The sequence below is a fragment of the Excalfactoria chinensis genome, chromosome 13 (assembly GCF_039878825.1).
Source record: "Excalfactoria chinensis isolate bCotChi1 chromosome 13, bCotChi1.hap2, whole genome shotgun sequence".
NCBI lineage: Eukaryota > Metazoa > Chordata > Aves > Galliformes > Phasianidae > Excalfactoria > Excalfactoria chinensis.
In genome coordinates this window covers 4071051-4084552 of record NC_092837.1, presented here as the reverse complement: position 1 = coordinate 4084552, position 13502 = coordinate 4071051, and the positions used below count along the sequence as shown (strand labels likewise).

General features: G+C 49.7%; 2 protein-coding genes and 1 long non-coding RNA gene across 6 annotated transcripts in view; 2 read left to right on the top strand and 1 right to left on the bottom strand.

The window, feature by feature from the left end:
- The first annotated feature begins 506 nt into the window (after positions 1-506).
- On the top strand, positions 507-7172 carry LOC140258010 (uncharacterized). The gene is made up of 3 exons (XR_011905163.1): positions 507-572; positions 3260-3331; positions 7074-7172. It is a non-coding gene; the product is annotated as an uncharacterized lncRNA (long non-coding RNA).
- On the bottom strand, positions 2437-9475 carry LOC140258009 (thymosin beta-12-like). Of its 3 annotated transcripts, none has more exons than XM_072347870.1 (3): positions 4535-4633; positions 3571-3678; positions 2437-2702 (listed from the first exon to the last, which is right to left on the bottom strand). In XM_072347870.1, the coding sequence occupies exons 2-3, from the start codon at positions 3668-3670 to the stop codon at positions 2665-2667; spliced, it is 138 nt and encodes a 45-aa protein (XP_072203971.1). In that variant the 5' UTR covers positions 3671-3678; positions 4535-4633; the 3' UTR covers positions 2437-2664. The 3 variants fall into 3 exon arrangements, with proteins under 3 accessions (XP_072203971.1, XP_072203972.1, XP_072203973.1); XM_072347871.1 differs by lacking the exon at positions 4535-4633 and adding an exon at positions 9354-9475 and having other exon boundaries at positions 2520-2702; XM_072347872.1 differs by having other exon boundaries at positions 2520-2702; positions 4437-4557.
- A 39-nt stretch (positions 9476-9514) lies between these two features.
- The window catches only part of FAM13B (family with sequence similarity 13 member B), a 41080-nt gene continuing 37092 nt past the window's right edge, over positions 9515-13502 (top strand). For both annotated transcript variants that reach the window (XM_072347869.1, XM_072347868.1), the window contains exon 1: positions 9515-9654. The gene's annotated coding sequence lies outside the window, so the exon portion shown is untranslated. The remainder of the gene's footprint in view (positions 9655-13502) is intronic.

Genomic DNA, 13502 nt, shown 5'->3' with positions numbered 1-13502 from the left:
TCTGGGCACCAAGAGTGGGTGCTGTCAGCGAGCCTGTTTGTGGGTGGGGGTCTGGAGCAGCTTATGATGTTTCTGAGGGACACCTGAGGTGCTCGGTGTGGTTGGCAGGAAACACATCCACAGCAGTGATGGGAATATCAACATTCATTCTGTCTGGGCCTCAGGTAATTAGCAACTTCCTGGTCTGCGCCCTCAGCCCACCCTGCAGATAAGGGCTGTGATGCTGTTTGATTGTGATAACAGAGAGCCAGACCTGGCCCTCCACTATTTGAATCTTAATCTCCTGATGCAGTGACTTCACGCTGTAGCAAGGGAGGATGCTCCTCAAACTCAGGTTCTGTGACTGCGTGTCTTCAACTTCAAACCTCTCTGAGCTGCTGATGGTGGAAGAAGCAGCCTCCAAACATGCCAGCCTGCAATAGCTGTGCTGGGTGAGCTGCGGCCTTGAACCTTGCAGAGATTTTTGTGGTGTGCAGCTGCTGTGAGCTTGGCTGTAACTTAGAGAGCTTTGCAGTACAGGGCTGGGGAGCTGGACTGATGCTGTCCTTTGGCCCCGAAGCCTTCCTCGATGGGTAAGTCACACTAATAGAAGTGCTAAGGCTTAAGTTTACTGTACTGGGCACTAATGACAAATAGCTCAGCTGGGAAGAGGTCTCATAGGAGCAGAATGAGGTTGGGGCAGCAACAGCTGGGACAAACCTGGTGCCTCTGGTGCTGTGGGCTGCTCTGTCCTCAGAGCAGTGCTGCTAATCCTCGGCTTCTGGGCAAGCAAAGAGGAGAATATCTCTATTGTTTTCTTGCTTTGGCCAGACATTGTTTCCCTTCCTGCTGCCTGAGAGCAGAGCACAGACCTTGGGATCTGGGTGGTGTGGGTGCTTCCCATCGGCTCCTCTGTACGCAGAGTTTTGGGTGATTTATAACTTATTGTGCTGAGCGAGTTGGCAGATGCTCTGAGCTGGCAGGGAATGAGGAAGATTGTCATGTGGAGCAGAATGCTGTCTTCTGGCATGAGAAAATAAAGCAAGTTTAGTCTTTGGGCTCACATGCTGAGCGTGGTCGTGGTGTGTGCTGGTTGCCAGAGCTGTTGCACAGGAAAGCAGTGGTTAATCTGCCTGAATGCTCTTAGCAGTGGGGGCTGCCAGCTGGGGCTGTTCTCTCAGTATCAGCTCTGAATGCTGTGTCTCCTCCACCACTGGGCTGCCATCACAGCAGATATTTGGCCAAAGCCAAGCTCCCAGCCCTTGGGTGGAAGCACAGCCCCCTCCCCCTATTTAAGTGAAGTGTGAAGGGAAAGAGAACAAACTTGTTCAAAATAAGAAAATAGCAGCAGAGTTGAACTGATAAGTAGCGACCCAAATTGCAGTGTTAGCCCTTTGGGTAACACTGAATTGAATGAAGCTTTGAAGTCACCAGCCGTGCATATAATGTGTTCCCCTTGGTCACCATTTACCTTTCATCGCTAGGGAAAGTTGCCCATTTTGTGGCTATGCTCTTGTTTAACTACAGGTCTTGTGCTTCACTTTCAGTGTCAGCTGTCAAACAGCTCCTGAGCAATGAGAGCCTTCTGCATCAACCATTCATTCCTGCTCCCTGGAGCCTGTAGGCCAGCTGCACACCCCTCAGCTGTAAGCGCAGTGTCCCTACTGAGGGGATACACACTGTTTTCCCCTTTCCCTGGGCAGGTAGGACCAGGCTGCAGCCCTGGTGGCAGCAGCATTCTCTGCACAAATTAATCATGTATTCCCCTGATGTGGCTGCAAATTAATTCCAGAGCAAACATGGTAGCATGTAACCCAGAACAGAGTGGGACCAGAGCAGACTTCTGCTGAGCTCTCCCCAACCCAGAGAGGGTGTTTCTACACCATCAGTAATGAAGACTTAAGGATACTGTATTGGTTATTAATATACAGATGGTAGCAAATGTACAGAAGGTATAAGTAAATATAAGGGCGGTACCATGATTGGATCTGAATGGGTTAACAAGGGCAGAATGCTGGTGAGAGAGCTGCAGCCATTCCCACCTGAGCTCCTAATTGGAGTCCTTCCTCAGCCCAGCCATCAGCTTGTCTTAGAGACCTCCAACCTGCTGCTGGATAGGACTGAAACAGGCTGACAGCTTCCTGTCTTATTCACACCCTTCTCCAAAGGTAAGAGCTGTTAGAATGCGAGATTTGCTCCTCACAGCTCCCCTGAAATGCTCTTTTGCAGTCAGTGCAGTCAGATGAAGGCAAATGCCATCACACCATTGGCTCAGCACATCCCCTGCACAGGCAGAGCGGAGCTGCTGCCCTGTCACAGCTACCTTTGTGGTAGGATTTACACAGCAGCTCCTATTTGTAAAGTCTCAAACACAGCTGGATGGAAGAAAATTGCTCATGGTGAGGCTTAGGAAAACATTTTGATGCAGTTGGTGGTTGTAATTTCTTTGTTTTTTTTGCAAGTGACAGGGGTGGTACAGAACTTTGACTTTCCATTTTAAGAATACAGAGCATCTCCAACAAATACAGAACAGACTTCTTCCTGGGAACATGAAAGGAGCGTTTGCTCAATGAAATGGATGAGGAGCACTGAGGGGAAGGTGGCAGGGAGGGGGAACAGAACAAAACCCAACACAGAAGCCCAGACCCCACTGAAGAAGCAGCAGTCACATCGTCCTTGTGGTGCTCAGGATGCGCTCTCACTTTGCTTCTCTTGCTCGATAGCTGCCAGAAAAACACAGGACAAAACCACTGTCAATAAGCACTGCAAGGGCTGGGGGCAACACAGGTCTCTGTGGCTGAAGGGTGGCAAATCCCCACTGGATTTGATCGCCTCAATATTCTGACACATTCCTGTGACTGCCTTGTTACCGAGGTGCAGTTTATGATGTTGCATCTTCCTCTTGTAGGACAGACAGAACATCAGCAGGGACAAGAAGCCAGGGGCAGAATGGGTTTCTTGTTGGGGGAATGGTGTGTCTCCGTGGCTGCCAGCACTGACGCACCCCAAGTAGAAACCATCTGGTAGAATATTAATTTAGCGGCTCCCTTTATGGTTAGGGATGCTCTTCTGAGAGAGGCTGCTGCCAAAGAAGAATTCAAGAGCAGGCAAGTGCCATTTTCACACCCAAAACTGAATGGGAACTGCAGCCAGCACCTGGCTCCTGGTACAGCACAGGCGTGGGGGAAGGAAAGAGCCTGGGAGTGCAGCCCTGTGCTCAGGGAGGTTTTCTGTTTGATGAAGGCAGTGATGGGCTTCTGCTGTTTCTTTATTCCCACAGCTCTGATGTGCCAAACCAGAGCCAGCCCCCTCCCCTCCAGGACGCTGCCTCCCCTCCTGAGCATCTGTGCAGGTATGTCCCATTACCTTTGCTTTGAGCAGGGTCAGTACCATCAGATTACTCCCAGACAAAAAGCACAATTGGTTTTTAGCTGCTCCTACCTTTGGAAACTCAACATTTAGTACAAGTTTTGGCACTGGTCCCCATTTAAACCAGGGATGGGTTTCATTAGTATTCATTTTGCACATTAGCTGCAATATGGACAGACGTTCTCGCTGCTCTCAGTTCAAGCAGCCCCACAAAGCACTTACTTTCTTTGGTGGGCAATGGGTTTTTCTCTCTGGTTTCTGTCTTCTTCAGCTTGGTCTTATCAAACGTTTCGATTTCTGCAAAATCTGGTTTGTCAGACATGGTGGGTCCTGACAAAGAAAGGGAAAGCACACCCGGCTCTGTTAGCTCGTGCTGTGCTCTCAGCCACCTGCAAGGCAAACTCTGCTGCGAAAGTGAAGAAATGCAGTAAAAATGGTTCTTCAGAAACAAACACGGATCTCACGCCTCCATCTGTGACCGCTCCCCACAGCTGGGTGCTCCCGGAGCAGAAGAGGAAAGGCATGAATAGAATTTAATACAGGTTTCTCAGCATCGGTTTCTAAAAGTCACATTATGAACACAGAAACAAAACTAAATGCAGGCGACACATTCACAAAGAATAACCCACGGTACCTCCTGACCCCAACTGCTGCTCTGAGGAATGCTGATACCCAGAAATTCTGCAATAAGCCACCAATCCAACAGGCACAAATAGCTTCAATAACGGGTTTGTTTTCATTAATAGGCTTTTCCTATAATTCTGAGTACGCTGCCCTCAGTCAGTCCTGCAGCAGGGGGGGATTAACTGCTGTGTGCGGTTGTGCCCGACAATAGGAGGGCTGCTCTGCAGGGTCCTTTGCTTGCTCTTGCACTCAATATTCGAGTCAGTGCGTTCGGTTGGACCCCGCTATAACAGATATCCACAAAGCACACCAGCCTTACGGGCTGCACCGGCAAACCGTCCCTCCTCCAGTTCCTGTTGTTAGTAGGAATTCAAGCTACAATTCATCCCATGCATTGTTCTGCTGAGCTCGGCAGAGGTTCTACCAAGGATGGATCGGCCTACAGGCTGCTGGCAGGCACGTACCTTTTCCTTCCTTAAGACAACCTGATTCTAGTCCTATCTGCTCGGAGACAACAGAAGCAAATATTCACAGCAAAGCTACTGAAAGCACATGGCATTACCGTCTGGCTGCTTTCTCCTCGGCTGCTCGGTGACCGTCTGAGGCAGCGCGTGTTTAAAAAGGTCACGTTAATCCCTCCTCTCCTCCCACCCCCGGTCCCATCGCCATTAATATTGATTAGTTCTGTGCCGGGATTGCTCAGCATGTAGGGAAAGGACAGATTGCTTCTGCAGGAAATGCACGAGAGGGGAAATGGAAAAACCAACATGGAAAGCTGCCAAAATACAGCTTGATTATTTTATTTCACTCTCCTCCTTTTCCAAGATGATGGTGTTCGAGTTCCCTGCCCTCCTGCTGTAATGCTGAGTTCACCGAAGGGCTGGTGCTTTGTTCTGGGTGATGAGTTCGGGGGGATATCCTACCCCTTGAGATGGCTCTGCACAGCAGTGGTGGCACTGCTGCCACCCAGGGCTCATCCATGAGCTGGTGGCCAGGAGTGAGTCCTGGGAGGAGGAACAAAGAATCTCCCCTTTGTTCTCAGGTTTGGCAGCTATAAACCCCCACGGAGGTGCCTCCCACTGCAAGGCAGTCCCTGGGAAGCACCCACCTTCCTGCTGGGCTTTGTGAGAAGCTGTGTTTGCACGTCCTGCTCACAGAAGGAGATCATGCTCCGGGTGCTGAGTGATGTGACTTAAAAAACCCTTTGTAATGGCTAGGAATGGATAGGAGCCCTCGGCTGTGTTTTACTGGGACGCTTTGTGGGAAACTGAACAAGGCAGCCATCCCTAGCCATGTCCTATTGCTGCCTGTAGGTGTCCAACCTGGGATAACATTAACAGCGTGCTAGAGTCCCTCGGTTGCTCTACTGACTTTAAAGGGAGCTGAGATGAGCTCCAAGAGCCACTGGGCAGCACTGAGATGTTGGGGCAGACAAATGCAGCTGATGGAGAAATCCAGGAAGGTGATGTGGGACTTTCCAAAGGTCTAAGCAGAATGCGCTGGGGTCTGATCTGTGTGCACTGAGAACAGGAATTAAGGATCTCTTCCTTCAGCCTGTACTTGAAATAATGAACAAGGCGAAGGAGATCAGAGCACCTTCACATGAGAACATCTGCACAGCACGGCTCAGCTTGAACTCCACAGGGATGGTCTGGGTCCTGCTGAGCTCAGCACCATGCAAACCTGTCTGTGCTGTGTCTGCACCTAAAGGGCTGCGGGCAGCAATGTGGTTGAGCTCGTTATGATCAAAGTTCTGCTAAGTGGTGCAGCCTGGCTCAGTCAGCTGTGTCTGCACTGCCCACTGTTTGGGGATGTAGTGCTCACCTCTGGCTCAAGAGAAGCTGGGGAGGTGCCGAGCTGCATGGAGATGAGGTGGGCAACTGCAGGAAGAGGGGGGGATTCTTTCTCATGGGTGCGGCTCTGAGAATCAGATTGCATCTATTTCTATGTGGGACCAACAGGGACGAAGCATCTGAACTTGTCGGGGAGCAGGCGTGCAGATTGGAGTCTGTAGCTGAGCCAATGAGCTGACACAACTGTCTGGAAGTAACACACCCACTCAAATAGGACGGTGATTTCATTTGTGGTATTTGTGGTGGTAAAGGCAGGAGGTTGATTCTTTGAGGTCAGAATTGCCAGGCTGGGTTCTACACCCCAATTCCTTTTGGAATCAAGCACCTTCCAGCAAGGCGGCAGGACGGGGTGAGCTGTAAGCTACACTTAGAGGGTTCTGTCCTTAAGGGAACAGAAAGGAGACAACAGCCTTACTGGAAGGATTTTCTCAGTTCCCTTTGTGCTGCTTGCTCTATCTTGCTGCCAAAAACAATATCCATGTTTGGGAACGGAGACAGGTTCCCAGGCTAAGAGACAATGAATCCTGGGGGTGTAGGGAAGGCAGTGATGTCTCTTTGGCAGTGTCTCTTGTAATCCTGCATCAATGGCGTTTAAACTATTGGTTCTCATCCTTCTGTGTATGTTTGATTGTTACCTAAGGTGTTCAGTTTTCCTCCTCCAGAACACTGGGCCTTAAGGGCAGCTGCAGATGGGGGGAGAAGACAGGCTAGATGTGGGACAGTCCTTCTGCTCTGGCTGTGTTCCCCAACCCCATGCTTTGCAGCTAGCTCTGTAGTTAGTCTATGCAAGGAGCCTTATTGCAGCAGAACAACAAAACGAAAGAGTAAACGTGAGCCAGTGGGAATGGAAATTTCCTCTCTCCCTCTTTTTCTTTGGACTTCCAAAATTGACTCTGGGGGTGAACTTTGAAAGGTTTAGCCAGATGGAGATTCGTGCAACAGAGCTTTCCGAAAAGCTGACCCAAAGCTGGATCTTCCAGCACTACATAATTGGCTTTGGTACTGCCTTCTCTAGCAAAATGTGCTGACATATGTGTGCATTATTAAGGGAAAAAGATTAATACGAAATGTCCACGCATGTGATTCTCTCCCAGAGAAAGGGTGGGGAAAGAAGCATGTGACATATTAGTCACAACAGTATGCTATAGGGCAAATGGTGATGCATACTGCTCTAGAAATGCTAGGTTAGCATGATTTGCACTATTTACTAACATATATTTTCAATATATTTCTATCTCTGGATGCAAGGAACGGGAGCATCTCACAAGCAGAAGGAAAGTGTAGGGCAGAGAAAGAAGTCATGGGTGAGCGCTGGGGCTGCGCTTGGAGGTGGTCCTCAGTGCAGCTGACACCTCTGGAATTCAGCAGCCTGTTGAATCCTACGATCCATTGGTGAAGTCCTCACTCTTTTCCCCCTAAACAAAGGGAGAAGCACCGTTCTGATGGACTGCGGCGCTTTCATCTGCAGCTGGAGTACCGCATTGATAAGCCGGGCAAAGAGAAGGTAATAAATCCCAGAGATCTACAAGTTCAGCGTTTAGATTTTCATTTTTGTCCAGAGGAAAAACAGACAGCAGGTGAGTGTCTGCCATTCCCAGCAGTGTTACACTGTGTGCTGGGGGAGACATGGAGACGTAATGCCCCTGACTCCAAGGGCTGTGGCTGAGGCTGAGGGACATCTGCCAGCAGTGCTGCAAAAGCCTTTCAGTTCTGATATCCTGGGACCTTGGAGCTGAACTATGCGTTATGTTTGGGGGACAAGAAGATAAACTCTCCTGTTTTTCAGCTGCCTGAGGAAGGAAGGCTACCAAAGCAGAGCAGCACGCAGCCTGCTTTCTCTTCTAGCAGATCTCTGCAAGGAATTTCCAGTATAAAACACAGTATTTCTACATGAAGGGATTCATACATCATCTCTTCCAAAAATCATTCTCCAGTGCTGTGAGCTTGTTTATAAGTTACACACAGAGATAGGATACTTTGTGCTCAAGGCCAACAGTTACCTAAGAAATCAATAGGTTCCACATTTGCTATTGCTGTAACGTGCTATGTAAATGCTGTTTCTCTTCTCTGAGATGTAAAGGAAAAATATTAGGCTATATTCCTTGTGCAGCATCCAAAGCAAAGAGCTGTTTTGTTTTTCCAGGGCTTGACCAAATCGAACTGTTTTCAATGGCTGCTTTAAGGCTTGCTCCTTGCGAGCATCTACCAAAACCCAGAAATCATCTGCAGCCTTGTTAAGGATTTACCTTCTTAACAGGGTTAAGTTGAGCTCTGTACGCTCAGTTTGTCACCTCTGCAGTTATTATACTTTGAATGTGAGCAACCACAGCACGAAATAACATGGGAGCAGCAGAGACCGGTGGTGTTGGCAGGGGGCAGGTTGTGCTAACCTGAACTACAGCTCCTCCACTGCTCAGAGTAGGAGCAGCACAGCTCAAGTGCAGCTCCTTGAAGGTTCAAAGTGCAGGGATTTAAAGGGGATGGGGACGTTCGAGCTTTAATTCAAGTTAACTTTGGAGTGGAAGCTCGCTTTAGGGCGTGAGTTTGTCAGCCTGCTGCCCAAACTGGTGAGTAAAGAGAAAGGCAAATTGGAACTGAAGAAATGAGAATGTGCCATAGTGTAATTTCTTCTTCTCTGATGCTTACACTGAATGAGATTTCCCTTCGGATGAATGTAAGCTTGCATAAAATTCAAATATCTCGGCTGTCTGCAGATGGGGGTGGGAAGGAGAACAGAAGGAAGGAAACGGAACTGAGAAGACTGAATTAACCTTTCAGTGTCTTGAATTTCAAGGAGGGAAGAATTCTCTTCTGTTAAGTCTGCAACCATGCGATTAAAATGTGAGCAAGCCTCAAGAACCATGTTTGCCTGATTTCCCCAGATCCTGCTTTAAAGACACAAGGGAAAAACAACAACCCTTCTGCTGTAATCACAAACCTCTGATAGAAAACCCAGTAGAAATGGTTCCAAAGAACTGTGTGTGCTGCTTGGACGGAGAGCCTGCATGGGGCTCTGGGGCTCCAGCGCTCACCAAAGCCTGGTGCTGGGAGCAGAGTGAAGGCTCCTTGCTGGGGCCATGGCTGTTTGTGGGAGGGAAAGGAAAGGATTCTGCAGAGCAGCCAGCTGGAGGCGTTGCTGTTTGCTGCTCCAAGGACTCTCTTCTGTCAATATTCTGCAGGATGTCAATAGGGTCCGTTTAAGACCCAACATGTCCAGGAGGCTGCATCAAATCATTTGTTTGCAGGCAGCCAATTAAAACCAAAGGCAAACTGTTCGCCGACGCGGGGGTGATTTTTCCCCAAGTAAGAGCTGTTGGCTTATGATACAAAGCTATTACAGCAGATGACGTCTCGCTTTGCTATGCAGCAGGTTTCCGTGCCCTTCCGCTGCGATAACGGCGCACACGAAGGTATCACACCCCACACCCCTCGTTACCTCCCAGCGGCGCCCCCCGCCCCGCCCCGCCCTCCCGCGCCCCCTCCCCGCCCCGCACCACGTGACCCCGCGGGAGGGGGCGCGCGCTGCACCTGTCAGTCAGAGCGTCACTTCCGGCAGCCGCCGCCGCTACCGTTGGGGACCCCCCGCTGGCGGAGGCGCCGTTCGTGCGACGGAGCGGCTGTGGGGACGGACGGCGCTCGGGGCGGCAGCGTGGAGGCCGCGGCGTACGGAGGCGGCGGGAGACCGAGAGAGAGGAGGAAGGAGAGGCGGAGGAGGCCCGCGACGAGAGCGGAGCGGCGAGAAGAGGCCCGCGCCGGCCCCCGGGGTAGGAAGAGGCGGAGGAACCTGCCGCTGCCGAGGCCGGCGGGGAGGGCGAGTCACCCGGCAACGGTGAGGGGCCGAGGGGCGCATGCGCGGCGCGGGGGCCGGGGGTCGAGCCTCAGCCGCCGGGCGGGCCCGCTGCGCCTCGGCTGGAGCCGTCCGGGCTTCAGGAACCTTCTGGGCAGCGCCCGGGAGCGGCGCCGGGCTCCGTTGCTCGCCGAGCCGAGGGAGCCGCCCGCGGGCAGCTGTCAGAGTGCCGCGCCGCCGCCGGGGGACGCCCGGGCGGTGCTGGCGGGGCGGGGCGGGGGATGCGGAGGGTCCCGGCGGTTGCGGGGCGGCCCCGGCCGCGCTGTGGGTTCACTCGTTGGGGAGCCCGGCTCCCCGCCGCGATACGCGTTCCATTGTTCTGGGGAGCTCCGTGCGATCCGTAGGCTCAGCGAGTGCTGCCCGCGAGCTGCTCCCGTGTTGGGGGACTTCTTCCATTCAAGTGCTGCAGCTTCTGAGCGGAGCTGGCTTGCTCTTGGACTGCTTGGTCTGTCTGCCTCCTTAAGTCATAGAATGGCAGAATACTTGGGTTGGAGGGCACGTTAAGCCCATCCAGTTGTCTGCCAGCAGACCAGGCTGCCCCAGGCCTAATTCAGCCTGGCTTTGGGCACATCCAGAGGTTGGGCACCGCACTCTGGGCATCAGTGCCTGCGCCTCACTGCTGTCTGAGTAAAGAGTTTCTTCCTACGACCATCCTCCTCTCTCCTCACACTGCCAGACCGTGTAACAAGTCACTCCTCCTCTTGCTTGTAAGCTCCTCTCAAGCACTGGAAGTACACAGTGAGGTTTTCCTGGGGTCCTTCTGTGCAAGGAACCACTGTCAGGCTCAAGGCAGAGAAAAGGTAAAGAAGGAAGAAAGTCACAATCACCAGATCTCTCATCTATTTATTCGAGAATAAAAACCGAAAGTAATTCTATCCAAACCTACGCTTTTTGAGGGGTTTGTATTCCTGAGTGACTCCAAGGGCAGAGTAGTTACTATGTGACTGGAATAAGTTGATCGTTCAGGTTGGCATTTAGGTTAGAAGTTTTTCTGCCTGCTATGCAATGCAGTCTTCTAGCCTGTTACCCTGCATTACAGGCTAATTACGAGTAATTTGCTTTATGGGTTCTTTTTTTTTATTTCCCCAACATAGATTCAGAGATTTTAGAATCTCTTTTTAATCTGCATCTTCTGTATCTTGCATGCTGCCCCACACCAGGGGTCCCTTCCTGGTCTTCAAAACATTACAGTATTGAAATCAAACACCTCGTTGTTCTGATAGCATTTGGCTAAGACGTTATTTAAGGAAGATCAGTCAAGTAGGGTATTCTGTGAGTTCTGTGAATGTCTCTGCTCTGTTTGGAAGCTTTCTTTGCTTCTTTTTCTAATACTCAGCCTTCTGATCTCTGTTGAGTCGTTCATAGAACAGCACTGATTCACTCTCGTAGGTCTCGTTAGAAAGTCAGTAAAACCTGCCAAGTCTGAGGTGGTGTTTTCTGTTGTTTTCTTTTTTCCTTCTCTCAAAGAAGCAGCAGCTCTAAGGAAGAGGAAGTGAGGCTGGTGAGAGCGTGACTTTAAGTCATCCTTTAGTTCTGTGCGTAACACCACGTTATCTTTGCTGCCCTGTGAGCACACATTGGAGCCATTGGGAGGGAAGTGGATTGCTTTCTGCAAGGCAATCAGTGTTTGGAGCTGTAAGGGTGGGAGACTGTAAGCCTTCCAGCTGTTTCTTGTATCGTTACTCAGTTCTGTGTCTGATGAAAAAGTCTGAGCAAGAAATAGAGGAATGAAGGAAATATTTCTTCAAATTACCCTCTGTGAAGAATGTGAGATTTGTTACTTGTAACGCAGCTTTTTATATGACTGATAGTCTGTGTAGGGCAGAGCGGCCCTACATCTCATGTCTTGTGCCCGGATAGAACTCTGACAAGAGCTTTGCATTGCTCCCTGAGGAGTTCGTAACATCAGGCAGTTTGGCTTTGAGTCTCTTGCTGCCTGTACTGTTTAGCTACAAGTTGCAAAGTTTACCTGCAAATAAACTTTGAGCACAATGACAGCTGTCAGCTTCAGCAAATTCGGGTTTGGCTCTGTAGTTCTATACTGATTTCCCAGCCAGCTGGTTTGGGAGAGCTCAGTCAGTTTGAATAAAATCAGTGTATTCTGAAAAATAACAACTTGAATCCCACCTTCAGGTATGTGTTGTGTTTTCTTTTTGTGGGGCTGTTGTAATTTGAATCCTTAAAAAGCAGAGCTCAGATGGTGAGTGCTGTGTTGTGTTTGCATTGTGTGGGTGGCGCCATTCAGTGCTAGAAATGGATGCTGTTTGAAGCTGGGTCTGAACCTTATTCTGATTATAGTGAAGTGAATAGTCCTGTTACAATAGTGGCAAACAACTCTGCTCATGTGGTCTCTCACCTGTCAATGTGTGAAACAGCCTTTCATTGAATTTATTTGTCCCGGTTTTCTTCTTTTAAGACAGCACTGAGCTTAAAGGGAAGATACAGCATTATGGCTGTGTTCAAAGCGCTTGTAACCAAGGCAGTGGCTGATCTCATGTATGAGTGTGCGTGGCTTTTCTCTCTTTCTGCGAGGTGCAGAAGATGTGCATTCCCACCTGTGGCTGTTGGTTGGGGTGCTGGGACCACCATAGGGCAGAGCTGTGAGCTGCCCTCTTCGCATCTCTTCTCTTCTGCCTCCCCTGCAGCGCGTTACAGTTTGTGCTGGGTTGTATGACTGATAACACCTGGACGAAGCTGGAAAAATGGGAGCTAGGATCCTATTGATGCGGTTCGTTCCTCCTCTGTGCTCTCTTTCTGTCTGTTGGGAAATACTTTTTATTTGTCCCCACCCTGCTGTTGTTGAACTTCACTTTCAATGTCATCAGGTGACTTTTTATTTGGTTTAGCTACATCTTATTCACACTTCTGTGATATCTTTGTGATGTCTTTAAATTTGGTCATTGACAAGTTGCAAGAAGCGTTGGTTGTCTTATATGAAGCATTAGCAGTCCTTTATCCATCCCTGCAACTCAGTCATTGCTGCAGAATGGAGCTCTTCATTGGAACGCCTTCCTCCCCCAGCAGACACTGAGGCCGTCCTTTCTCTTGATGGCACGTGGTTGTGGTTATGACAGAGGCAGTGTTTCTGTAGCAAATGGGCTTTGTATTACATTTTGTCATGCACTGAGTTCCAAAGTGTGTTTCTTCTTACCTATTTGGGAGGGGAAGCACAGAACTGATGATTTTAGATGTAACAGGATAACTGATGTCTAATAAATTAGCTGCATTATATATTTATAGTTTGTGTTTTTTTGGTGTCTCTGTGGTAGTTTGACTTCTGTCCCAAGGTCTGTCGTTACAGCAGTGATAATTGTTCAGCTCCTTTGGTTTTATAACGTGACCTTCTCAAGTTGCATAGTTGTGCTGATAACTTCTTCCTGTGTGTTACCTCACTGCCCTGCTGTAGTGCTGCTGCACTGGAGTTCTGTATTATCTGATGTAAGTATATGCGAGTGGGGCAAGCCTGGCCTTGGGGGGAGGTGAGTAGGGTGAATATCGTGAGCTGTTGCACAAGATACAAAAGCCTTTTTGTTTATTAACTGCAGTTGTTAAGAATGTGATGGGATCTGTGTGAGCAGGGAGATTCTTTAGAGTTCTGCACGTGTGCATTGGCAGCAGCAGCTGAGAGCAAGTCTGGCGGTGGGTGTCATGCAACAAGCAGAGAGCTGCTTTTTTCTGGTACCTGATATTCAGGATTGGTTTTGTGTGTGAAAATATCATTAGAGAAGGATCAGGAATTGCTGTTTTGCAGCTATAAAGCCTTTGGGTTTTATAGACAGTGCTATATCTGTGCATCAAAACACTTTGGACAATCAGCAATCGGTGATCAC